This window comes from Vipera ursinii (genome assembly GCF_947247035.1).
Source record: "Vipera ursinii genome assembly, chromosome: 1".
In the NCBI taxonomy this organism is placed as follows: domain Eukaryota; kingdom Metazoa; phylum Chordata; class Lepidosauria; order Squamata; family Viperidae; genus Vipera; species Vipera ursinii.
In genome coordinates, this window is record NC_139512.1 from 211,526,120 (window position 1) to 211,551,815 (window position 25,696).

Here is a 25,696-nt window from a genome sequence, read left to right on the forward strand (position 1 = left end):
CTTTTTTCAGCTTTAACACCACTGACTGTTGCCACTAAAACACAATTCCATCTGAAAGCTTACCCCAGACGTCAACTCCACTTCACCAGCTATCCCATCCTGTTCTCTCACACCTTTGACATTGGTTCCAGTCAAAAATGACTCTTTTCACACTGTTTTTGCCCATCGCATGGACCCAGAAGGAACAACCTGGTGTTAACAACGAGTCTACCATCATCATCTATGTGAACTCTGTAGCTCATGTTCCTGTCCAAACTTGAAATGGTTTCAACTTTCAGGAATTACTTAGCTCCTGGTTTCCCAAATTATCTGGTTTACAAGCTATTGTAGCTTTTATTAGTATGATTGTATTAGGATGTATTATTTTACCTTGTGTCTTGCCTATTTTTATCAGAAGTATTACTAACAGTATTTCTTTGATTGTGCTTGACTCCATGGCAGAATTAAACAAACGATTGAAAGACAGAGAAGGGGAACGCTCCCAGCATCATACTTGGTATCAAGGAATGTTTAACTTTTCTCCCTGGCTGACCACCCTTTTCTCAGCTATAGCTGGTCCTTTAATTTTATTACTACTTGCATGTGCAATTGGCCCATGTATCATGGGTAAACTTTTAAATTTTCTACAACGAAGGTTGAGCAGCATTAGCGATGACATTCTGTTGATGAAAAACACTGTTGACAGTGAATACAAACATCCTCTTTTAGAATTCACTTCTGACCCAGAGACTGATGCACCCTCACACCAACACTCTTTGAAAAGAACATTGACGCAGGCTCAGGAGGTATCGGAGGATTTCTCTTTTTCCAGCGCAAGTATCCTAGAAGAGAAAGTTCTGGATTTTGAGGGGCCTTCTCAGTAATTGGCTTTAAAAACAGAAAAAGAGGAGTTGTAGATATCCCAGACCTACAAAAGACCTTTTTTATTCCTATATTAAAAATTACAAGGTTCTCCCTTCCTGTCTCCAGTGATAATATTTCTGCAAGTGTAAAATCTGCTTTCCTCTACCTACAAAAGACCCTTTTAATTTCTATATTAAAAGTTATACAGTTTTGCATTCTTGAGTTGTAGTGATAAATCTCTTTACACTAAGACTTGTTTTATGATATGGCTTCCTGTCTCCTGTAATTGTCCTTGCTTCAAGATAATACCTCTGCCTTTCCCCAATTATAATTATGAAGTCTGCATTCCTGTGATAAACCTATGCCCCCTGCTTCATTTATAACAAGACCTGTCTCCTGTATTTGTCCTTGCTTTACAACCCTTGTCAACATTTGTATAAAATAGCTATGCATTATTGTTTCCTGTAATGGCCTTTACCTTCATTATCAGTTCTCTGTTAGCATAAACTATGTTTTATTGTTTCCTTTGACCTCACATATGTTCATTAGCAGATGTATGCAATGAGTTATGTTTTCCTTTGACCTCACATATGTTCATTAGCAGATGTATGCAATGAGTTATGTTTTCCTTTATGTTAATTCCTCATGTGTACTTTCCCCCTCCCAAATGAAACAGCCTAATAAAAGGAGGGTTTGTGGAGCTGTTCAGGGGGCACACCATCCACCCCGGGCACTTCCGTGCTCCCTCACCTTGAGCAAACTTGTGTTGGTGCCTCAGTTTGCCCTAGGACTCTGCCTTTAAATCATCGCAGTTCCCAAGTGTGACCGTCGGAACTTCCGGCACACTGGGTCGGTGACAAAGGGCAAGATCCTTCCATATTCAAGGTGTTCACCCTTGCGAGGGTCCCTCTAAATTCTCACCCCTGTTACGGGGCTCTAAGAGTTGAGGCCAGAACCCTGATCAGTCGCTCATCGCAACAGAAAGGTCAGTTCACTAAGTTTTATAATTGTATTTCAGGTCTTGACTGAACTGTTACTTCAACAAAAATGTAAAAAGTAATTAACCCAGATGACTATAGTATGTACCATAAACAATCCCTCAAATTATTTTCTTAAAGATTTATTAAAGCATCTTTTATAAACAAAGATGAAAATACATACAGATTTGAAGCAAGCAAATGACAAAAGTAGTGTCCTTTTCTGGCATTCATACCAATATGACAAAAAATGTCAAACTATTAAAATTCCAACTTCCAAAATATTGTTTCAAGGCATAGGGATAACACAGTAAAAACTAACATAATACAGGTAAATACATATATGCAATAGTGCACCACACAGGAACTAATTTTCCCACACTAAAAAAAAGAAAAAAAATCTTGCTATTGATATGATTGTTCTTCAGAACTAATCTATACTTGCAAGATGCTTGATTTTCTAAATGTGTAATATCCAGAACTTGCTTAACTTAATAAACGTTTCTTGAAGCAAAACGAAATTACAAATCCACAGAATTGGAGTTGTATCCAGAAGCAGAAATTGAAAAATAAAGCCAAACAGCAAGAATTAAGAAGATCAATAAAATTAAAGCTAGCAACAGGGAAGAAAAATCACTCCTTATGAACTTTGTTTACTAAGATTATATCAAATGCCTCTTAACCTCACACGGTTGCTCCTAAAACCCTGAATATTTAAGCAATCGTACAATATAAAAAATGAAGGTATAGTGTTATTTTGCTAGAAATTTGGCTGCTTCAGGCAGGAATGTAAGGAGGTGGCGGTTCCTTTTCTGGCATTTTCACCGCCATTTCATAAGATGGCAAAACATACTGTAAGAGAAAAAAAACAGATTATTAGTTATTTTATTGATTGACCCAATATACCATTAACTAAAATATTTGTAATAGTAATAAACCATTTTCATGGTATCTCATAAAATGTTTCAGTAACAGTCTTTTCTCAGCAGCAAATTGCCTCCAGAAATTAAATTAAAACTAATATTAAACTACTGAATGAATTGCTTTGTTATTCCAAATCGGTGCTTTTATGTATACGCAGTATGAGTTAGAACCCAAGTGTTTTTCTATTGCCAACAACCGTCTTGAGTAGTGGTAAGCACAGATTACAATTGAAATAGCTCCCAAAACTGTACAGAATTGAAAGAACTTCATCTCATTGGTGAATTTCAAATAAATGCATTGCTCTGGAGCATATGTGTATTTCAGTTGCACTTCTAAACATTTTCTTTTTTTTAAAAGAGATGCCTTGATGTCTCTCTCTTGTGGCAAATGTAGCTTCCTCGCCAGTTAACAAGCTCAAACATTCACAGCAGACACTCCCTCTATGCTGATTACAGGCTTAGACAGAACACATATACCCTTGAGTGAGATATGCCTCTGCCTCACATGCAGAGCAACCTTCTTCTGCTGAAGCTATAGCGGGGGAAAAAACGACGGTCATTTTAAAAGCATGGGAAACTGGAGGAGGAGGAAAAAAAAAGACAGAGGAAGGGGACAGGGGCTTCCATCTCCCCAAGAGCTTCTGAGGAAAGCAATTCAGGAGCTCCCAAGAAGCAGAAGCAACCCAGGAATCTTGAAGCAGAAAACTGTTTTTTCTTTAGTTTCATTAAAAAGAGATAAAAGATTTAATCCAGAAATTTGCATAAGTTTCCCAATTCATCTTTATTGTTAACCCAACCCTTTTATTTTCTTTGGGGGGGAAAAAAACCCCTTACAGCTTTTTATCCATTTGAAAATCACATTTTCCTGTAAGCTTTAAATATCAATTTGAAATATCTATCCAGTCTCATTTTGACCAGACAGGCCATTTGTAGCATACTTCTGACACTTTGTGATTTGCCCAGATCACATTTTTTGGCATGGTTCTCTCAAGAAGCTTTTTTGCAGCACTGAACTGGTCTAGAATTTATTCTCTTTTTTTCTACTTAAAGGTTTTAAAATGATCTTTATATTTCATCTTTATTTTAAACTAAAGTTTTTGTTTATTTGCAGCAAGATTGGTCTATCTCCCAAGGAGGGAAGGAAAGACCGATTCTTCTGGTCACACAGAGGCTAAGCTATATAACTAGGAATACACATGATTGAAATTACTACACTTTTTGAACTTTTTTTTATCATCAGAACATGCGAAAATCCTCTCTCACGGACATATTGATATGAGCAATGAGGATGTCAGATGAGGAAGACAGACAATGGCAGTGCAAACCACCAAGCTGCTTCCCCACCAAGCAAGAGGCCAAGATGTGAAAATTCACAGCAATTCTGGGAGACGTGGTTGAACACCTTTTAACCTGCCATCTTACAGGCTGAGCCATTCTACTAAATTTGAATTAATAATCCTGTTCTGGTTAATTGTATGTAAAGCTCAAAATAGAGGACAGATGCTAAATTACTGAGCTTGATTAGGATTTGGATGGAAGACAACTAGGAAATACTCAGGATACAGATTAAAAACCCCCAGACAATTGTAAACCACCTTTATATGTCCAATAAAATATGTCAAAGTCACCCAAGATTGAAATTCAAACTAAGGAAATCTGGGTTAAAATGTCCAACTGGAAGCTTTAAAGGATAAATTTGCATTTATCCATTAAAGGATAATTGTATAATTGCATAACATGGATAAATGTATTATGATTGCCCATCTCATGTACGCAACTCTTTGAGTGTGTATTAGAAATGAATGTATATTAAAGTATATATTAGAAATGAATGTATACTGCTCAAAAAAATAAAGGGAACAGAAAATAAGACATCCTACTATTAAATACAGTACATTGTGTTGTTTAAGTGTTCATTTTTGAGCAGTATATATTAAAATGTATATTAGAAATGAAGCTGGTTCAGATGAAATACATATCCATAATCATAGTCCTAATGATTAAAATTAGAAATTAGCTTAGTTTAATTTCATAAATCATTTACCTGTGGGGGTGCTTCAAATGCTGGGTAGACAGCTATTTCAGGCACATTTCTATTGCAAATATATTTATAACAGTTCCAGACACAATTAATTAGATAGGCCTGCAAGGGGAAAAAAAGAGCAGAAGATTTGTGAATTACAGCATCTTCAGAGGCACAAAATATATAACTATTTGACAATATAAATAACCTTTTTCTACTCTATTCAAATCAGTGCCACCCTAAATTGGTAGCAGTTCAAGATCCTCCAAATACATCAGAAAATATCTTAATACCTTCAGCTTAGCTGGGGGAAAAAATGCCACCACTGGCATAATGTCTATGTGGAAGACAAAACAGTGGCTATAAATAAAATAAATATGTGAAAGAGTGAACAGAAACATTTAACCAATCATAACTGAACTCACAGTAGAGTTAAAGAACTACAGGGAAGAGAACTAAACAACCACTCCGACAAGTGAACAGGAAGAATAGCCAAGAAACTCAAATCATATGCTTTAATTTTAATTACTAAGACATGGATAAGAAATTCATATCCCTTTAAAAGAGGTTCACTTTAAAACATCCCCAAACTGACCTTTACAATAATGATCCAAACAAAGAACAATAGGACAAAGAACAGAAGACAGCTTGAATCAAGAGCAAGGAGGTCATCTTTGTACGGGAATTCTGGCTAGAAAAAAGGAACAGTAATAAAGTATTACAAAAAGATATCACTATCAGGTTCTTGGATATCCAGAAAAACCTGTGAAAATCAGTCCAAAACAAAAAACGCTATTTTGTTGTGAAGCAAAGCAGATGGAGGCAGAGGAACATTTCTGCACACTATCATCACAGCTTGCAACTGTTACAAGAATTCCTCATCTTTAAACCCCAGGAGGCAGATTTAACTGAGGTCACAGAGCTCAATATGGCATAACCTCATCTGGAAAGAAGAAGCAGCAGTGAAGCAGAGGCCGTGAACTATGAGGATCCCAAAAAAATGTTTGTTCCAGTTAAAGAAACGGATATTTCTCTCAGATTTCAAGACACAACTTATACAGACAGAGATATTCTTTAAAGTTTCAATTATGCAGCACAACTGCCTCTACAACAGCAAGATCCTCCATTTTAAAGACCTCATATTTCCCAGAAATCTCAGGCATACCAGTAGAACATTCTGTGGGTGCATATTTACCATAACTGGTATTTCTGCCAGGAATAGATGTCACCTGCATCTAGAGAAAAACTTTCTATGGAGGTCTCTACTTCCCCAAGGAGTACAGACTGGGTCTGCCATCTCTGCCAGCCTGGAGTTAGGACAACTAATTCTCCTGGCTAGTTTCAAAGAGAAGAAATTCTAAAAATGTAAGATGTAGTGGGATTAAGAGCTAAGAATGCCACATATCCTTTATCTCATCCAGTACATGTGATCTTGTTAAGCTTATGAATTGTGCATAACTCACTACAATGCCTCCTATCACTCAGTTAAAATTATTGTCATGGACACTTACTAGTTGATCCAGGTACTCTTTTATCCTTGGCAAATAAGTCAGAGAACTTATAGCCATGAGACAGCCGAGAACAAAGTCAAAGAGTTGGTAACAAAAGAATGGAATCAGCCAACTGACACGATGCTAAAAATGCAAAACGAGAATAACATCTTACTCTTTGAAGAGGAAAACCAATAATGAGAAATTAGAATCATTCAAGTAAAACTTACAGTAATTGCTCCATACACCAACATAGCACTGATTGTAAACATGAGGAGCGAGATGGCAAAGAGAACGCAGGCATTTTCTGGTGGGGGGAAAAATATTAAAAATTCCTTTAGCAATAAAAACAAATTGAAAACCACCTGCATTGCATGCTAGCGGAATGCAATGATACATCTAATTCAGCAATTAAATGAACTAGAATAAGAACTAGCGATTGTAAGGATTTGGTGCACTGGTTAGTATTGGGATGTCGTTAAAAAAACTGAATTTTGCTGCAACGGTCTTCACTTCAGGGACCAGTCGTAACTGCCATTCATTCAGTGCCATTGTAACTTCATAAAGTCATTGAACAAATAGTCATTAAGTGAGGACCACCTGTATCGCAGTTGTACAGGCAGGAGTTGGCATTATAGAAATTATTTCAATTTTTGCATTGTTATCTGGCACTGGAAATGACCCTTTCTACTAGCAAGCAATGGTTAAATGACATACTCAAATTATGGTTTTACCAGTAAGCCAAACCACAACCAAGATGTTTCCTTGGTTTTACCTCACAAATGTAAAAATTGCTGGACTATTTTAAGTACTTTTTCCTAATACATATATCTTGAAATAGTCAAATGTTACTCCTTTAAAACGTATACCTACCAGCAACCCTCTCAGAGGAATAATAGTTTCCAATAACCTCATACTGGATATCTACAGATGACACAGTATTGGGATGAGTCACTTCAACTGTCAGTAAAATACCCATCAACAAATTCACCACCTGCAAAATATACATATACATATAAATCCTTTAGATTTATTTATAAATAAAACAAACTATTGTTAGTTTAAGACAGTTCAATGTTTAAGTTAAAAAAGTTCAGAATTCCAGCCGGCATATTTCCTCTTATAACATAGTTCAAGCTTTAAGATTCTGTTGATTGCAAGAATAGTTGTAAATGTGCATTGTCAAATGATGCATTTACTAACTTTTCTATACATACACAGAGACTGCAGTAGAGACCATACAGGCCCCTTTTCAGAGACCACAGTAAACATAGCTTTTGCTGAAGATGGAAAAAACCTTATTCCTTAGTGGACTTGTTTATTCAAAGGGAGGGAGAGAGGGAAGGAAGGAAAGGCTAAGGCAATATCAACTCAGAGCCTGTCTGGTGCAGCAGTTAAGGGATAAGGGTAGAAACTAGGAGACATTTCTAGTCCTGCCTTAGGCATAAAGCTAGTTAGGTCACCTTAGGCCAGACATGTCAAACACAAGGCCCGGGGGGCCAGATCCGGCCCGTGAAGTGGTTTCATGTGGCCCACGAAGCCATCCTGGAAACAGTGAGGGAATGGCCCCCACTGCCTTGGCCCTGGCCCAGAGACCCTCCTTCTGCCAGAGACCCTCAGATCTGTCCCACTGCTGCCCAGGCCCCCATAGGCACCCTTGATGCGAAGGATGTAGAGCTGGCCATGCCCACCCAGTAGGCCATACGTACTCTAGCCATGCCCACCCAGTAGGCCACGCCCACCGTGGCCATACCCACCCGGCCCCTTGAGGGCAACCGCAATGCTGATGCGGCCCTCAATGAAATTGAGTTTGACACCCCTGCCTTAGGCCAATCACTCTTTGACAGCCCTAGGGAGCAGGCAATGGCAAACCACTTCTGAAGAACCTTATCAAAAAAAAACTACAGTGGAACAGTTGTCCAAAGTCAACAATGACTCAAAGGCACCCAAAACAACAAAAGGTAATATCAGGACTGATGACTTAACATATTAATGTGTATTACCTGTATAATATGGAAAAGACAGGGAGTCTCTTTTCCAAATCATGTGTTCTTCCTGTGTTCACTTGCCCCGCCTCATTAAATCAATTAAGATCATCTACCCTTTTTTCCCAGTTACTATTTCAATCAAGCTGATGGAGGGAAAAGGATTCTGCTGGGATTCAGCCAGCCACAGCCCCCTCATAAAACACTCCAGTATCAACAACAATGAAAATCATATGGTCTAATTATCTTTTATTGGGGATCACTTAGAAGAGGGGATTTACTGAGATTTTAAATTACCATGCCATCCTATGTATAATACATGCATATTTAAAATAACATCATACCCCTTTTACTGTATTAAATATAAATAAAATTGGACTGTGATTAATATGTTGTGCCTAAATTCCACTGTGGCTTTGGCAAAGATCAGATTAGAATGGCTGCAAATCAAGTAGCACAATTATTTACAATCCTGAGAAAAGAAATTCATGGAAACTGTAGAGGAATCCCTCAATAATCCTAAATATACTTTAAAAATAAAAAAACCCTAAAAATTAATTCCGTAAACACAGGATGAAAAAAGAAAAGAAAAAAGAAGTCATTGCCAATCCGTGGGAACGACCTTCTTAACTTTTTATCAGTGCCTTGGTCCTGCAGCCCTTGTTTCATGAAGGGCTCAAAGCAGCTAGCAATCATAAAAATGCAACCCATCATAGCTATAAATTTGCATTTATGCTGTTTAAGGTAAAGAAAATTAAAAGTAATACACTAAGCAAAAAGAGATTTGCAGGTAACTCTTGCAATAGGAGTTATTTGAATTGTATTTTCAAACCAAATATGATAAAGTAATATTTACATCAACAGCTTTAAAAAAGAGCAAAATTTTCTCGTTCTTGCAATCCATGCAAAAATAGTAACATACCCAACATTTAAAATTTTGAAAAAATTGTCATTGTTAACTTCTCTCCCTTCCTGTAAATTTCAATTGTTTTAAAATTAAAGGTAAGCTTTCAAAAGTCAATATGGATAATTTTTTAAACATATTCCATAGAAAATTCAAAGGATTTAGTTTAGTCCACACGTACAGAATACAATATATTCTAGAAATGATAAAGCCAAATTTTTCAGAACATATAATTGAGAAGTGATTGCATAAAGACATGACACATGGTTTTATAATAGTCTACAGGATTCTTTTACAGCATTTAATTAAGATTTAGTTAGCTTAATTTAAGCTTAAAGATTTTATTATAATCTGTAACACAAACAAAAATGCCTCATGAAAGTATTATGTGATGTGTATTACCAGCAACCAATGAACTCTTCTCTCCACATTTTATCTATCAGAGATATCTCTCATTTGTTATTACAACTTCCCAGATCAAGACAAAAGATCATAGATTAATTTTTTTTTCATTTTTCAGCTGCCACTATAAAGCTACTTAAAGACTATTTTGTCCTGAGGGATGGAAAGCTAATAGCTTTAAAATGCTCATTCTCTTTCTTCATTATTATATAAACATCACTGAATTTATTACATTAGGATTGTAAGCAAAGACATTAAATATATTCAGGAAATGTTCAAAAATTGTCAAGTACTAAAACATTTGTTTAAAATACTGTAATTAAACCCAATTACATAAGACCTGCAACAATCTTCGTAGCCAACACTACCACATAATACAGAAGTATTGAATCTCCACATGGAAAAGAAATCTAAATAAAAATTTTGTATTACAAAATTTCCATTTAGTATAACCTTACTTGCAGTGATTCAAACTATAACAAATACAAAAGCAGACTAGAGTTTTCTGAAACAGAGTTTAGAGAAAAGATTTAAAATTTAATTACATTTAAAATTTTTGATACTGCAGTATTTTAGAACTGCCTTTCCATGTACTATATAGAGGTTTTTCTATAAATAGGAAAATCTATTGCTCAGGAATGAAATTCTAGACAGAATACTATCTAAAGTTTGTATTCATAGCAATTAAATGTTTTACCTTTAGTTAATTTAGTAATCTACAAGAATGGCACATAATACCAGTATTTTAGTCTTTGTATTAAAGAGAATACAAAGCTTTATCTACACCAGACATGTCGTGACATCACATGACAAGTTTTGCCATTGCCGGCAATAGGGTAGGTGTGGTTTCCGTGTGACGCATCCAGCCCAAGGGCCGACAGTTTGACACCCCTGATCTACACAGACCACAGATTCAAATTTGGACAATTATAAATTCTTCTCCTGATGTAAAAGTGATCACCAAACTAAAACAAAGAATGAGAACAAAAATTGATTTCAAACTTTCCTACAGCTATTTTCATCCTTGTGGGAAGCTGTCAGCTTAATCACTGAAAGTATCACAGATAACTCATTCAGATGTGTTCAATATATCCATTTTGATACCATAAGGACTACTCATTTTAAAATAATATAGTTCTTTATGCATCTGTTTAATCTATAGAGCTGTTTTTTACTTTTCTTCTAGTCTGTAAGAACTATTGCAAGGATGAACTCTCTTCAGATTCTATTATCAATAGGACTGAAATGGAACAGCTAATGAAGATCTCTGAAGCAGCACAAATTTCTAGGACAGGGGTCTTCAAACTTGGCCCTTTTATGACTTGTGGACTTCAACTCCCAGAATTCCTCAGACAGGCACGCTGGCTGAGGAATTCTGGGAGTTGAAGCCCACAAGTCATAAAAGGGCCAGGTTTGAAGACCCCTGTTTAGGGTCTCTTGGTCTCTGTTGCACTAAATTTGGAAGAGTAGCAAGATGGACTATGTGGATCTCACAGGAACTAGTACTAGTCAATGGATTAAACATTTAGGAATTCATAGATGATTAGCTGCTGTAGTAAGATTTTATCTTTCAGACATACTAACTAGGGGAATACAAAAGCAATTCAGAAATCTGCTGCATGGGAATTGTTCCACTGCCTAAATAGCTCCTCCTAGTCAGTATGTAAATCCAAACCCCTACTAAAGAAAAGGGAACATAAGGTATTAAGCTGAATACAGGCCAACACTAACTTCTAAACAAAGCTTTTAAATTGTTCTTATGAAGGAAAAGTAGTTATACTGAAAATTGATTCAGCTTCCTTTCATTCAACTTCCTCCAAGAACTGTCAGTCTGTTGTGAGTCCACAGAATTATAAATCATGATATAATTTATAAACTTAATTATGTGCAAAACTTATTATAAAATTATATTTCATTATCACTTTGCCATATATACTTTTTAAAAAACTTAAAATCAACTTTTCCTCATATAAACTGGAATAAAATCAATGCAAATTTATGTAAATATACCACATGCAGGGTCATAGATTAAAGCTAATTTCAGTTGAGCTTGAGTCCTGGTGACCTCATGAATAATATCCATGAAGTTTTCTTAACTAAACTCTAGGTTTTCTGCTACTTATTTTTTTTAACTTCCCATTCTAGCCTACCATTTTGTACTTATCAATAACCTCTCATCCAAGTATTAAGCAAACCTGACCCTGGTTAACTTGAACGCAAATATGATCAGCCAGGTGCTCCCACCTAGAATTTCATAAACCAGAATTAGACTTGCTACTTCAGTCCTGAAGTATATTAGGTTAGCAAATATGTTGCCAATTTGTTTTCCTTTATTTCAGGCCCATTTTAAAAAGCAATCTTTTGAAATGTTTTATTCTTATATTGATTTGCCTCATTATTTATAAGCTCTTAATTTTTGTTTACAAAAAGCATCCCAGTATATACCTAAATATAAACCTAAATGTTAACTACACACCAATAAGTAGCAATACAAAGTCAATATCTATGGAGATTCTCACCCATCCAGATCATAGTTGTCCCAAAGATGCTTTTTCAAAAGGCAACTGAACTTTGTTTTTCCTTGAAGACATTTTGTTTCTCATCCAAGAAGCTTCTTCACTTCTGAAGTCAGAACTGAAGAAGCTTCTTGGATGAGAAGCGAAGTGTCTTTAAGGAAAAACAAAGTCAAATTGCCTTTAGAAAAAAAACACCATTGGCACTACAAAGTCAATAGGGAAGATGTCAGGAGATTGCCAATGGTAATGCCAACTGGGACTGCCAGAACTGCTGCCATAATCTGGTGCAATCACATGACACTGGGCCTTAGTGGAGGAGTTCCTGGTCTCAATTACCACTGGTAAGCAAGGACTGCCTGTATGGTTTCTTTTCGTGTATATTTTCATTAACTAAAGCACCCCCCCTTTTAATATATTCCCAAGTAGGTAATTTTTGCAGCAAGAAGTGGCAAGGAGCAATAAGCCAAATGTTAAAGAGAGGCAAACAAGTTTTTGTAAGCGTATACTAAAAACCACCTGGAATATTAAGATTCAGAGATAGCATGCCACTAAATATGAGTTGTTGAGAAGCATCAGAGAAGGATGGCTGTTCACTTCCTACCTACAGGTTTTCTAGAAGCATTTAATTAACCTGTCTGGGAAACAGAATATTGAACTACATAAAGCTTTCATCACAGCATTTTATATCATCCAGCACTTGAAAGTAAGCAGCATTAAGACAGGGGCAAGAGAGACTCCAAAATTGGTGAACAGGTGGTTCAAGAAGCAAGAAATGGCATCTGGAGTTCACTGAATTCAAAATCCACTCCCCAAAATACACAATTCTTGCTGCATCTCCCTGCAAGTCACACACATACAATTCACCTTCCCCTTTTCATACAAGAGCAGAGTTAAAACTTTACAGTCACTGTCCAGTTAGTCTGTAATCCCGTGTCCTTCTCCGAAGTACTTGCAGCATCTGAATGTTTAAGTTTATTGAATTTATATACCGCCCTTTTCTTGTAGGAGTCAGGGCAGTTTATAAAGTATTTTAAAACAATACAAGAGTTAAAAACAGTTAAAATAATTAAATTTGATCCCTGAGGGGGGAAAAAAAAACCTCTCAGCCTAGGCCAGAAAGCTCAAAGAGCCAGGTCTTCAGGTCCTGGCGGAATGACCGAAGGTTGGGGGCAGTCCTAAGCTCCACGGGCAGCTGGTTCCAAAGGGCAGGTGCACCCACTGAGAAGGCCCTCCCCCTGGGTGTTATCCGCCAGCAGTCTTTTACAGGCGGCACCCTGAGAAGGCCCTCCAAGTGGGAGTGCACAGGACGAAGGGAACTTGATGCCAGCAGTAGGTGTTCCCTCAAATATCCCGGACCCAAGCCATTTAGGGCTTTATAGGTCATCACCAGCACCTTGAATCTCACCTGGAAGGCAACCGAAAGCCAATGTAGCTTGCGGAGTAGAGGTGTTACATGGGAGTATCGGGAAACCCCCATCACAACTCGTGCAGCAGCATTCTGCACCAGCTGAAGCCTCTGAGTGGTCCTCGAGGGCAGCCCCATATAGAGAGCGTTGCAGTAGTCCAACCAGGAGGTCACGAGTGCATGGGTGACTGTGCATAGGGAATCTCAGTCCAGATAGGGTCGCAACTGGCGCACCAGGTGAATCTGGGCAAAAGCCCCTCTGGTCACGGATACTATGTGATCTTCAAAATTGAGCCGTGAATCCAGGACGCCGCCCAACTTGCGAGCCCTATCAACGGGGGGGGTAACACCTCACTCCCCATCGTTAAAGATGGAATAGTCTGGTTAATCCGAGATGCCATTATGCACAGCCAATAGTCTTGGCAGGATTGAGACGAAGCTTGTTTCTCCCCATCCAGACCTGGACCGCCTCCAGGCAATGGGACATAATGGCAGGGCATCACTAAGTTGGTTCGGGGTGGAGAAAAAAAGTTGGGTATCATCAGCATATTGATGACACCCCACCCCGAAACCACGAATGATCTCGCCCAGCAGCTTCATATAGATGTTGAACAGGAGGGGAGAGAGAACCGACCCCTGAGGAACTCCATAAACGAGAGGCCTCGGGGCGGATCTCTGCCCTGTCAACACCGACTGCGGGCAGCCCAGGAGATAGGAGAACCACCGTAAAACGGTGCCTCCCACTCCCAACCCCCTGAGACGCCGCAGTAGGATACCATGGTCGATGGTATCAAAAGCCGCTGAGAGATCTAATAGGACTAGGACAGAGGAACAACCCCTGTCCCGAGCCCGCCAGAGATCATTCATCAGCGCGACCAATGCCGTCTCCATGCTGTACCCGGGTCTGAAACCCAATTGGTACGGATCCAGATAATCAGTTTCCTCCAGGAACAGAGGAAGCTGATGCGCCACTATGCTCTCAACCACCTTCGCAAGAAAGCGGAGGTTGGAAACCAGACGATAGTTAATTAAAACAGCCGGCCCAGGGCAGGCTTCTTGAGGAAGGGTCTCACCACCGCCTCCTTCAAGGCAGCGGGGAAGATGGGTATCCTTCAAGGAAGCAGTTATTACTGCCTGGAACCAGCCTCGTGTCTCCTCCCGGGCTGAATGTAATACTGGAAGTTTATTTATTTATTTATTTATTTATTTATTTATTTTTGGGACTTATATGCCGCCCTATCTCCCAAAGGACTCAGGGCGGCTTACAACAATAAAAAACAACAATACAAAAATTAAAAACGAATTAAATAACAGCCCCAAAATAAATTAACTAGTTAAAAATTAAAACATATTTAACAGGCTACTGAAAATTGACACGGTAACACTTCAGCATCAACTTTAAGAAAAAACCGCCTCCCTCTATTTCTACCAACTTATTGATAGAAAGCCTGGAATTTCTCCCTAAAAGTGCGGGGGAAAAAACACCCCAAAATAAAAAAAAAACCGGAGGAAGCGCATGCGTCATAGGAAACGCAGCTCAGCGACTCACCCCTCTTCCCTCTTTAGCCTCATTTTAGCCGCGCATGCGTAAAAAACCCCAAACACTCCCCCCTCCCCTCCCCTCCCTAACCTCTCCTGTTATATTACTCTTACCATATACCAGGTCCCCAAAATGATAGTACCGGTGCGGACATGACAACAACCACAGCAGCGAGTACTGTAGAAACGATCTCGGCTCCGCTTGAACGTCATTGCTCTATTGGGAGGGGCGGCGGCGGCGAAACCTCTTCCTCTTCCTCTTCCAACTGAACGCCGAATGAGACGATTTTCCCCCTCCGCAGTTAGCGCGAGGGCCGCGTCGGCGCCTGCGTCTCACAGAAATTCTAACCAATCAATCGACGCAGAAGGAAGCACGAGGCGGCGGGGGGGGGGAGAAAAGTTCCCTCGCAACTTGCAAGGCGGGACAAAAGATTATTGTCGCCGTAGCCAGCCAATGAAAAAGCATCCATCTGTTTAGTCCCCCCCCCACTGTGCTTCATCCGTAGCTATAGGGCAGGGGTCGGCAACCTCGGCTCTTTTATGACTCGTGGACTTCAACTCCCAGAATTCCTGAGCCAGCTATGCTGTCTCAGGAATTCTGGGAGTTGAAGTCCACGAGTCATAAAAGAGCCGAGGTTGCCGACCCCTGCTATAGGGCGATCTGGTCCTGGGATGTGGCTGGAGGATACGCTGCTTTATGGTCTGCGTGATGAGCCTCTCCACAGCTTCCACGTTTGTGGTCTGGGCTTGACTCAAGCCGTTGCTTTTGGCTTGTCTATAACTTAGGGCTACCAGATCTCAGCTTCCGGGCGATCTAGGAATTGCTGCCATGTGGTTACGCTAACCTTTCTCTGGTGACGCAGCAAGAACGCTACCGGAAATCATGCTATTTGATTGATTTTATTTGATTGATATAATCGAATCAGTGCTTCCGGAAGCTGGACAAATTACCCCAAACTCTTATTTAAAAAATATGATTAAGTTTCTCTTTTCCATGTCTTTTTCATCTGGCATTAAGTTGCTATTCCTGCAAAAACTAAAACGTTATTGGAAACTGGGGGTTATGTTTAAGGGTGCAGATCATTTTATAACGTGGACCTGTTTTAAGTGTGAGCCATCAGAAGACTAATGTCCAAGCATTTTACCCATAGAAGACTTTTTTTTTTCTATCTTCTTCCAGCCGCTGCACTTTCCCAACTCTGCAAAGAGAAAGTTGTGTGTTGATGTGGCTCTACAGCGTCCCCTAGGGCAATAGGCTAAAAAGACTGAATAAATCAAACTCTTCTTTCCGAATACAGTTGTTAGCTGCGAAGTCGTGTCCGACCCATCGCGACCCTCTGGACAATATTCCTCCAGGCCTTCCTGTCCTCTACCATCTTCTGGAGTCCATCTAAGCTCACGCCTACTGTTTCAATGACTCCATCCAGCCACCTCATTCTCTGTCGTCCCTTTCTTCTATTGCCCTCGATCTTTCCCAGCATTAGGCTCTTCTCCAGTGAGTCCTTCCTTCTCATTAGGTGGCCAAAGTATTTGAGTTTTAGCTTCAGGATCTGGCCTTCTAAAGAGCAGTCAGGGTTGATCTCCTCTAGGACTGACCGGTTTGATCGCCTTGCAGTCCAAGGGACTCGCAGAACTCTCATCGTTAATTGATTGCAGGAGGTGTAATGAGTACCAAAAAACGATGAGTACCAAACAGATTTTTCTCATAAGGAATAATATAGTGAGTCACATCACCAAGTTCTAGCTTGTGCACTGAGTACCAAAAATGAGTACTGGGACAATTTTTTTGCCTTAAAATGTATCGAGTACCAAATTTGATGAGTTTCAAAGCAGTTGAGTACCAAGGTACCACTGTGTAGGTATCAGACATCAGCTGCTTTCACACGATCCTATCCAATCCTATCCAGCTTCTAAATATTTAGTCAAATCACTGAGCTGTCCCTTAAATATTTTTTTTAATGCTCTGAAAAGGAAAAGCAGCCAGAAGAGGGCAGGTCCACTTGGCATTAGAGCAGGAAAGCAAGAGGATCTGTCCTAACAATTTTTTTTATTTTTTATTTTATCCTGCTTTACTATTTTTTTTACAGGGTTGGCCTGAGAGAGATTGACTGGCCCAAAGTCACCCAGCCAGCTTTCATGCTTAAGGTGAGATTAGAACTCATCTCCTGGGTTCAAGCCTGGTGCCAAACCGGCTCTCTTCCCCCCACCCCTGCAATTATATAACTCTATTTGTTCTGAAAACCAAGGATTTAGTCAAGCGGGTAACATTTGTTTCATTTTGAATTATGGGTTTAATTGTTGCCTTTCCTTGTTCTTTTATTTTTTTTCCTTTTCCCAAAGTAATTCTATAGCTAGACATTTTTATATTGTTCTCAAAAGAAAAAAAATCATTAAAATCTTTGTGCATGCTCACCCGTATACCCTCCACACTCTCAAGTTTATGGCTTTGTAAAACTTTTGGAGATAAATTTCAGGAAGCTATTAAATTGCTTGTCTGCACACTCTGGAGGCATCAGGGAGCTACATCTACTTAAAATTTTGGTGGAACCACTCAGGCTCTGATATTGTCTCGGCAGGCATAAGCAGAAGTAGACTCTTCCGAGCGCATTGCCATTGAAGAGAAATGGGGAAAGAATGGGGAGAAAATAAGCACAAGATGTAACTACAAGGATTAGACCTTGGCTGAATCATTGATTGAGCACCCTTCAGTGAGAGATAGAGAGCCAAACTAAATTAACGAAGACATGTTTCTCTGCCACCTGGAATTAAAAGGAAGGAAGAGAAAATAAGATGCTTGACCATAAGTAAGCCAATAAAATAAGCTGTCCTGTTGCATCCTTCCTCCTGCTTGCAGCCAGTTATCATGAACAGCTCATGCTAACTCTGGATTCTGTCTCCTGACTACAGAACCCAAGTAGAAGTATTCCCAATACCCTTTGTACGGTAACCGCAATGCCATGATTCAGGAGGCTGCTATGAAGTGCTTCTGTAGTGAACTGCATGCACAAGAAATATTTATTTATTTATTTATTAAATTTTTATACCGCCCTTCTCCCGAAGGACTCAGGGCGGTGTACAGGGCAATAAATATCAAAATATAAATACAAAAGTTAAAAGAAGTTAAAAGAATTAAATAAATCAAGCCCAATATAATACAATGCTTAAAACTATGTTAAAATTAGATCCAACCCTAAACCCATCAAACCAGGCCAGATTGTTCAAATAAATAAGTTTTTAAATCGCGCCGGAAGGAGCGAAGGTCGGGGGCCATCCGGAGCTCAACCGGCAAGTGGTTCCATAGGTCTGGCGCGCCCACAGAGAACGCCCTCCCCCTGGGGGCCGCCAATAGAAATCTTACATAGGCTAAATTTAACTCCTGTGCAATGTATTCATGGTTGAATTAAAAATCAGGTTTTGTACTCCTATTTCTTAGCGGGTGGCGCAGTGGCTCAGCAGTTAAGATGCTTTGTCAGCTGGAAAGTCGACAGCCTGGGTTTGAGATCCAAGCATCGTACAATCAGATGAGATTTCATTCTCCCCTAGCAGTTCAAACTTAGCAGTTTGAAAGCATGCAAATGCGAGTAGATTCTTTGGTGGGAACGGTTACTGCGTTCGAGGTTTTCATGCTGGCCATATGATGATGGAAATGTCTTTCAGACAACACAGGCTCCCTTGGCTATGAATCAGAGATGAGCACCACCCCTTTGAGTTGATCACAACCGGACAGGGAAACTGTTAATTCTCTATATTTCTTGCACTATGATCTTCAAACTACAATTTATAGGTTGGCAATTACTGCTATTGCTGTGTCATTTGGAATAGAAGTTATCTGCAATAATATTCAATGTTAATGAAACAGAGTTACACTTGGACTGGTTTACCTCAAACTTTGCAGCCATTATTTACTTGTCATTAAACTAAAGGAATTTGAGGATTGGCAATTTTTTTAAATCAAAATAGATTATTTGTGCTTTTCACTTCAGCATTTTTGTAACACTGATTCTAATAAAGATACCCTATTCACTTCAAAAGTTATCCCGAGTTTATGACAGATAACCCATGGGAGTTTCATAGGCAGTGTCTTGAAATTCAAGACCAGCTTTTTACAATCTTGGCCTGACCGTCAGAGGTTTGGAATGTACACAATTTGCAAAGTTCAGAAAACTGTCAGCAGCTGTGTTTATTACAGAAAAAAGGATGCAAGCAGAGTGCATAGATTCCAAATGTACAACGACATAAATGTCATAAGATACCAGCATCAGTTCCCTTTGAGACACATTTGGGTATAGCATGTGTGGCAGCTACATTTGCAGATGGCCTTACTCTTGAGAAAACTTACACTAGAGTTAACCATCTGCTTAGCTGCCTCTATCCTGATCAGGATGTTGGACCACCACTGTACACCCTGTCACTCAAATTTCAGAATTTCTTTCCTCTGCTTTACTGTGCTGTTCAACGACCCTTAGAACAGCTGGTGGCTGATTCAATGATTTGGGGGAAAGAGAAGGCTTTAGGCTTCTTATTCATTTCCTCATTGGATCACTCTCAAGAACTACATTACCCAATCTCCATTTTTCCTTTAAAGGGAAAGCAATAGGGCAGACATTTCTCCTATGTTGATGAAGTGGGTCCCATCAGCCTCTACCTCTACTATGACAGGTTAGAAACTGAAAACTATTTTCCTGCTCTGAATTAATATGTATTGTATGTCATAGATCAGGGGTCTTCAAACTTGGTCTTTTTATGACTTGTGGACTTCAATGCCCAGAATTCCTCAGCCAGTGTGCCTGGCTGAGGCATTCTGGGAGTTGAAGTCCACAACTCATAAAAGGGCCAAGTTTGAAGATACTTGTCATAGATCAACACCTCAGCAGCACACCTTTTTTTTCCCCTGATGAGGCAAAAAAAGTTTGCCTTTTCTGTGGCACTAGATATTTAGGCGACTATAGTAACTTCCTATAGAAAGGTTAAGTTTATCTCTTTTTTTGGTGATATAGCAACTACAGCTATCCTCATTGTTGTGTGTTTAGTTGGTGAATCTACAGAATGCTACAGGGTACTAGTAAAACAGTACCAGAGGAGATAAACTTTGGTTCAGTGGGCAGTCCCTCACTCTCAACCTTAGGAAGCAGGCAACAACAAACCACTTCTAAATAGAAGAAGACTGCAGGGACTTGTCCCAGCTCTTCACCAGGAGTCAAAACTGACTCAAAGGTGTGAATACACACACACACACACAGAGGGGGGAAAAAGAGCAGGTTTAAAACTCCAATATTCCATCCTCAATCAACCAGATTGCCTCAAGATTCCTTCTCCTTAGCGATGAGACTTCCCCAGTTCTGCTGCTGCTCCTGAAAGCAGAGTTTTGCCTAGCCATAGAAAAATAACCCCAGGTGCAAGAACAAGGATCTGCCCAAGCTTCCCCAAACTCACTAGCCAATCAGATGCCTAAGATTTTCCTTCTTGCTGTCTCAACAGCTACAAAAAAACCTTTGCTTCCCCATTGTTCAGGGTTTCTCTTTCTTGTGGACAACGAAGGATCTTGCAACTGATGTGCTTCTTTCTCCTCAGTGTTGTGTTTTGTACTTCTAGATTTTCCACCACTAAGACACCCAGTGATTTTGCTACCCAGGCTAAGAATTGGGACAACTGGTGTTAGGGGTGTTATGTTTACCTTATATGCAGCTCTATCATTCATCTCTATTGTATTTGTTTCCTGTGTTACATTGCTACTCTTATGAGTCATATCTATTGTTCCTGTGATGCAGTTCCTGTTGTATTCTCTCTCTCTCTCTCTCTCTCTCTCTCTCTCTCTCTCTCTCTCTCTCTCTCTCTCATGACTTTTGCACAGTGATAGCTTGTATTGTATTTACTTACTCCACATGAAACAACTGGTTTGCAAAAAGGGACTAGTATGAATCTTCAGGTTCTCCTTTTCCCGTAACAAATACCCCACGCAATGCCAATATTGTGTTTCATCCTATCAGCTTCAGTATCTGTGTAAGAGTGTTAATTATTTTAGCTATAGTTGATAAAAACAAACCATACTTTATAAAGCTAGCTTTTTTTTCCTTATTACTGTTGTGTCCATAGTTAATGGGAGTGGTTTCTCTAGGCGGGAAAACCTGGTGCAGTTATTGGTTGTTACATTCCCGGCAGGAGATTCCGGGCCGGGGATTGGTTATGTTTAAAGGCACCTTAGTATATAAGCTGGGGCCCAATGGCTGCTAGCCAGTTGACCCATGTGCATTCAATAAACGTTCTCTTGTCCAACCTCGCTGTCTACGCTCGTCATTCCGGACTTAACAATTACAGTTAAAATTACTCAGCTAAACTGCTTAATCTAAAGAGAAAACAGTTTTTTTTCCATCTTCTCAAATCTACTCTAAGGTAGGTCACAGAGTCTAGGGGGGTTTCTAGATCCATTCTTGTAAAATTAAGCTGTACTTTAATATACATACAAATGTAACCACTGAGTATTATACTATTTGTGTAGTGTATGCTGGCTTGCATACATGTGTAGCTGCCGCATCAGGCGGGGCGGAGCTGGAAAGCTCTGCGCAGGAACTACGTGTGGCGGGAAAGCCGGATTTAAAGGGATTGGCTGTCTGGCCGGCGGGAAACCAGGGTTCAAACCTATTGGTCAGGCATTCACCTGGGCAGGTATAAAGCATGCCCAGGTAACCATTGTTCCTTCAGTTCTGACTACGCTACCCCAATAAAGATTATTACACACGCCCACGCCTGCGTCTCATCGATCCGCGAACCCGACATAACAATTTGTTCCTTCTTTTCTCCGTTGTACCCCTAATTTAGCTAGCAAAGTCTAGTTGCAAAAAAATTATTCCACTTTGAAGAAAACAAGATACTTTTCGGGAGTCTTTTCAGTGCCACTCTGTCTAGGGGCAACTGTAGTAATTAGAGATTATATTAAAAGGGACCCAAGCATGACCTTCCTAAACTAAACTTGTGTAAACATCCGCTACCCACCCACCCCCTTCCATTTGTACAATTAAATGCTGGCTCCTGGTGAATTTATACAAGATTTATCAAGATAACATTCTCGGAGCCATAAATTCTTCCAGAGCCAGTTGCTTTTGTTAATCAGAGCAATTAGCACCAGCTCGTCAGTGATTCATCTACTCTTGCTAGAAACTTCTTTGTCAATCAAAAGGAAATAACCTTCCTTGCCTTTTTATTTATTTTATATTTTTCCCCAAGATATAATTACCTGAACTAATAAGACTGTTATTTCAGGGCAGAAACCTTTTAGCAGATGAGAAGGAAAATCTCTTAACTTGAGCTTGCTCTTGGTCTCCCCCAGGCCACTTTCTCATCACTATCCATAATGAGAGTCAATCAACAGGAATCCAGAGAGCCTTCTTTCTCTCTTGCCAGTATTTTGGGTTTTTCTTAGAAAGAAACTTCTTTAAGCTTCATAAAGTCAGGCTGCTCCTCCCCTCCCCACTGGACTTGAGCCCAGCCAGAGTGATCTCATGTAGGAAACAGCCTCTCAGAGTCCCCCATTGAGATGGATATGTAATATAACCCCAAGTAACTTGCTGGGCTTTCCACAAATGAATGAAATCCATGAGGTGCATTGGCTTCTTGGACTTTAGAAGCCCAGTTTTTCATGATTCTTGAAGCAGCTCTGCTGATTTGGGTTTTATAGGTTGGAAGAGCCAGCTAACTTCACCTGAATAGTTTAATCCAGAATCAGACAAAGGAGCAGTTTGTTTAATACTCACCCATTGAAGTAGTCTGCGTTATGTATGCAGGCACCTGCATAGCAACAGCCACTAGGGGGCGTTGGCCTCAACGGTTTTGGCGGGAAACCCAGTTTCGGCGGGAAACCTAGGGCCAACCCCATTGGCTGGCAGCTTACCTGGCTAGGCATTTAAGGAGGCCAGGTAACCCTCAGTCCCCAGTTTCACTACCCCCCTTCCAATAAAAAGCTGAACTCACACACCGGCTGGTGTCTCTTCCTTGCGTCGGACCCACTAAACAATAGTCTGAGTCCTCAGCAATAGGAGAACTAAGAAACTCACTGAGTAAATGCAGCTGGAGAGCACTAATGAAGAGGTGTTCCTATGACTCCTTATCTTTCTTCCTTTCCGAGTTATTGGGGGGGGGAAATCCATTTAATACTGACCTTTAAGGATTGGACATTTGTGCATAAGCTGCCAAGGAAAGATGTCTCTCATCCCCATCACAATATTTCTTGTATCCAGAAACATTCGATTTCGTTCCCTATTTCCTTATTGGTTTTGTATATACTATATATGTCATTGTCCATCTTGTAAGTTCCCCCAATTCACTCTGTCCAGCTGCTGTTCAGTTCTGGGACATACAAGTGAGTCTTATGTTTTTTAAAATTGCAAATTCATCCCAAGAAAATGTAGGCATTTTATTCTTGCTTCCTTAAAAGGTTCAGATTACTCTAAATAATGCCACCTGGTGGGCATCTGAAGACAAAATGTGCAAGGACAAAATTTATGCTTTGTCACTGGTGTCCCCACCATATAATCTCAGACATGAATTGGCCGCATCTACTTTTTTCCTTCTCTCCTCTTGCCCTAGATGCTCTTTCAGCAGTTTCATTGCTCTCCAACTTCTTAGACAATCAAGAGGCCTCATGGGATCCAGGCACAGCAGACCCCTACCTCAGTGGCGCAATTAAGTCCAGCACATTGACCACCTTCATATTCTACAGATTAACCAGATATGAGCCAGAACATTCTGCTAAATTGTCACTTGGATTTGTTAGACACTCGAGGCCAATCTAATCGATCCACTGCCCTTGAAGGAGGTCAAGGCTACTGAGATCCATAATCTGATGAGAAAACAGAACTGACCATGGCCAAAGATAAAAGTTAATTCCTCTACCTTCAGATCGCATTTCATCTGCTGTAAAATAAAAGCCAGTTCAAGTCTGTACCCTCCCCCATTTATTGGGACTAAATTACCTACGACAAATGCATGTGTCACCATAGGAGTCATAAACTCCTCAACTAAGGAAGAAGAATCTTCCGCTACTAAATTGAAGTCACCCAGAAATAAACGATTTGGGAAATCCAATAACAATTCTGAGACAAGATCCAGGAACTTATTGTTGGGCCAGGTCTGCCAGAAAACTCTCAAGTGGTCTTCTGTTTCGGAAGACATTTTAAACTGTAGATAGGTAAAGGTAAAGGTTCCCCTGCACATGCGTGCTAGTCGTTTCCGACTCTAGGGGCCGGTGCTCATCTCCGTTTCAAAGCCGAAGAGCCAGAGCTTGTCCGAGGACGTCTCCGTGGTCATGTGGCCGGCATGACTAGACGCCAAAGGCGCACGGAACGCTGTAGATAGAATGTAGGAAATAATTTATTTTGAGTAATTAAAAAAAGGGGGGGGTGACACTGAAAATACATTTTATTCATTTTGCATGACATTCTATAATATGGTCTGATTTTTCTTGAGAATTCATTTGTATGGTACAGGTTTGACTTCAGAGACCTGCACTTCAAGGAGATGTTTGCAGTACATATTTTCATGACTTTGCTTCGCAGGGCCACAATTAGTAAAAAAAAATTATACACTTTGAAAACCCTAAAGGAAAGTCTATTCCATAAAGAATAAAATCACTCTCATTTTTTTTTACTACCAAAGGAAACAAGGTACGTAGATTTAACAACCTTTATTAAGAAAACCTTTATGATGTAGGCAGTTATGCAGTTCCTATAAATCCGTTTCATACTTTTATGGCCCAGAAATTAGTATGTAAGCTGGCCTAAATTGCTGCTAGTAAGTCTTAAGTCACTGTTTACAATGAAGCCCATTTTGGAGACATTCCTGAATTTGATGTCTTCATGAGAATCTTTTCTCACAAATGTAATGTAAACATCTGTCTGCACTATGTTATGTATAAATAAAAAAAAATCCTATTCAACCTTCAAAGTGAAACAATCGTAGCTTGGCCCTCAGTAGGTAAAATAATAATACTCTTTAAAAGTACAGTCACTGGCTGTAAAAGTGTGCCTATTATAAAGTATAGATAGTGTGTATTGAAATCTGTCAAATAAGTATAGTCAGGGCTTTTTTTTCTCATAGAACACTCAGAACGGAGTTCCGGCACTTTTTTGGGATGGAACCTTGTAGGGTAGGCAAGGCGGGTTGTATGACATGTGTGAGTTCCGGCACCTTTTTCTTTTACAAAAAAAGCACTGAGTATAGTACACAATTTAACTTGTGAAATAATGATGTTGTCAGACAGTTATCTATCACTTTCAGTCTCTGACTTCTTGCATTGAGGATTGGTCCCAATGTACTTTTGAACACCTTCATTTATTTCCATGTGATCGCTGTGAAGCTCTACAACTCAAAGCAGGTTGTCAGCATAAAATACAGATAATGGGTGTATGTAGTCTTTCAAAACAATTGGAATTCAGAACATTCTGTGTCAAGAGTTGAATATCCATAATGCACTCAAAACAGCTGTTTTATATACCAAGTGAGGTGTTCTGCATTCAAACCAGTTTGTTTTGAGTTTGAAATAACCCTACCAGCCACAATGAAACGATGTGGATTCCTTTTGAATTTTATGTTTCTTAAAAGTAGGCTCTTGCTATTAAACAAGGACATATTGCGAACAGTGATTGAATTCCCAATGCAGTAAGAACCTCATTTTGCTTCATTTTATTTTTATTATAA

The 25,696-nt window shown here is 39.6% G+C and overlaps 1 protein-coding gene across 1 annotated transcript; it reads right to left on the reverse strand.

The window, feature by feature from the left end:
- Positions 1-1,952: 1,952 nt before the first annotated feature.
- LAPTM4A (lysosomal protein transmembrane 4 alpha) lies at positions 1,953-15,371 on the reverse strand. Its single transcript, XM_083348942.1, has 7 exons — positions 15,122-15,371; positions 7,130-7,250; positions 6,487-6,563; positions 6,278-6,400; positions 5,362-5,457; positions 4,788-4,886; positions 1,953-2,672 (listed from the first exon to the last, which is right to left on the reverse strand). Exons 1-7 carry the CDS (start codon positions 15,218-15,220, stop codon positions 2,598-2,600), a joined length of 690 nt encoding a protein of 229 aa, XP_083205068.1. The 5' UTR covers positions 15,221-15,371; the 3' UTR covers positions 1,953-2,597.
- Between the last annotated feature and the right edge of the window lie 10,325 nt (positions 15,372-25,696).

Bases quoted from the DNA above. Each gene is read 5' to 3' on its own strand.
- LAPTM4A (XM_083348942.1), bottom strand. From the start codon at position 15,220: ATGACGTTCAAGCGGAGCCGAGATCGTTTCTACAGTACTCGCTGCTGT. The intron at 6,564-7,129 runs GTAGGTATACGT...TCCCCCCACCAG, and splicing joins TTCCTCTGAGAGGGTTGCTG to AAAATGCCTGCGTTCTCTTT. The intron at 5,458-6,277 runs GTAAGTGTCCAT...CCTTTTTTCTAG, and splicing joins AAGAGTACCTGGATCAACTA to CCAGAATTCCCGTACAAAGA.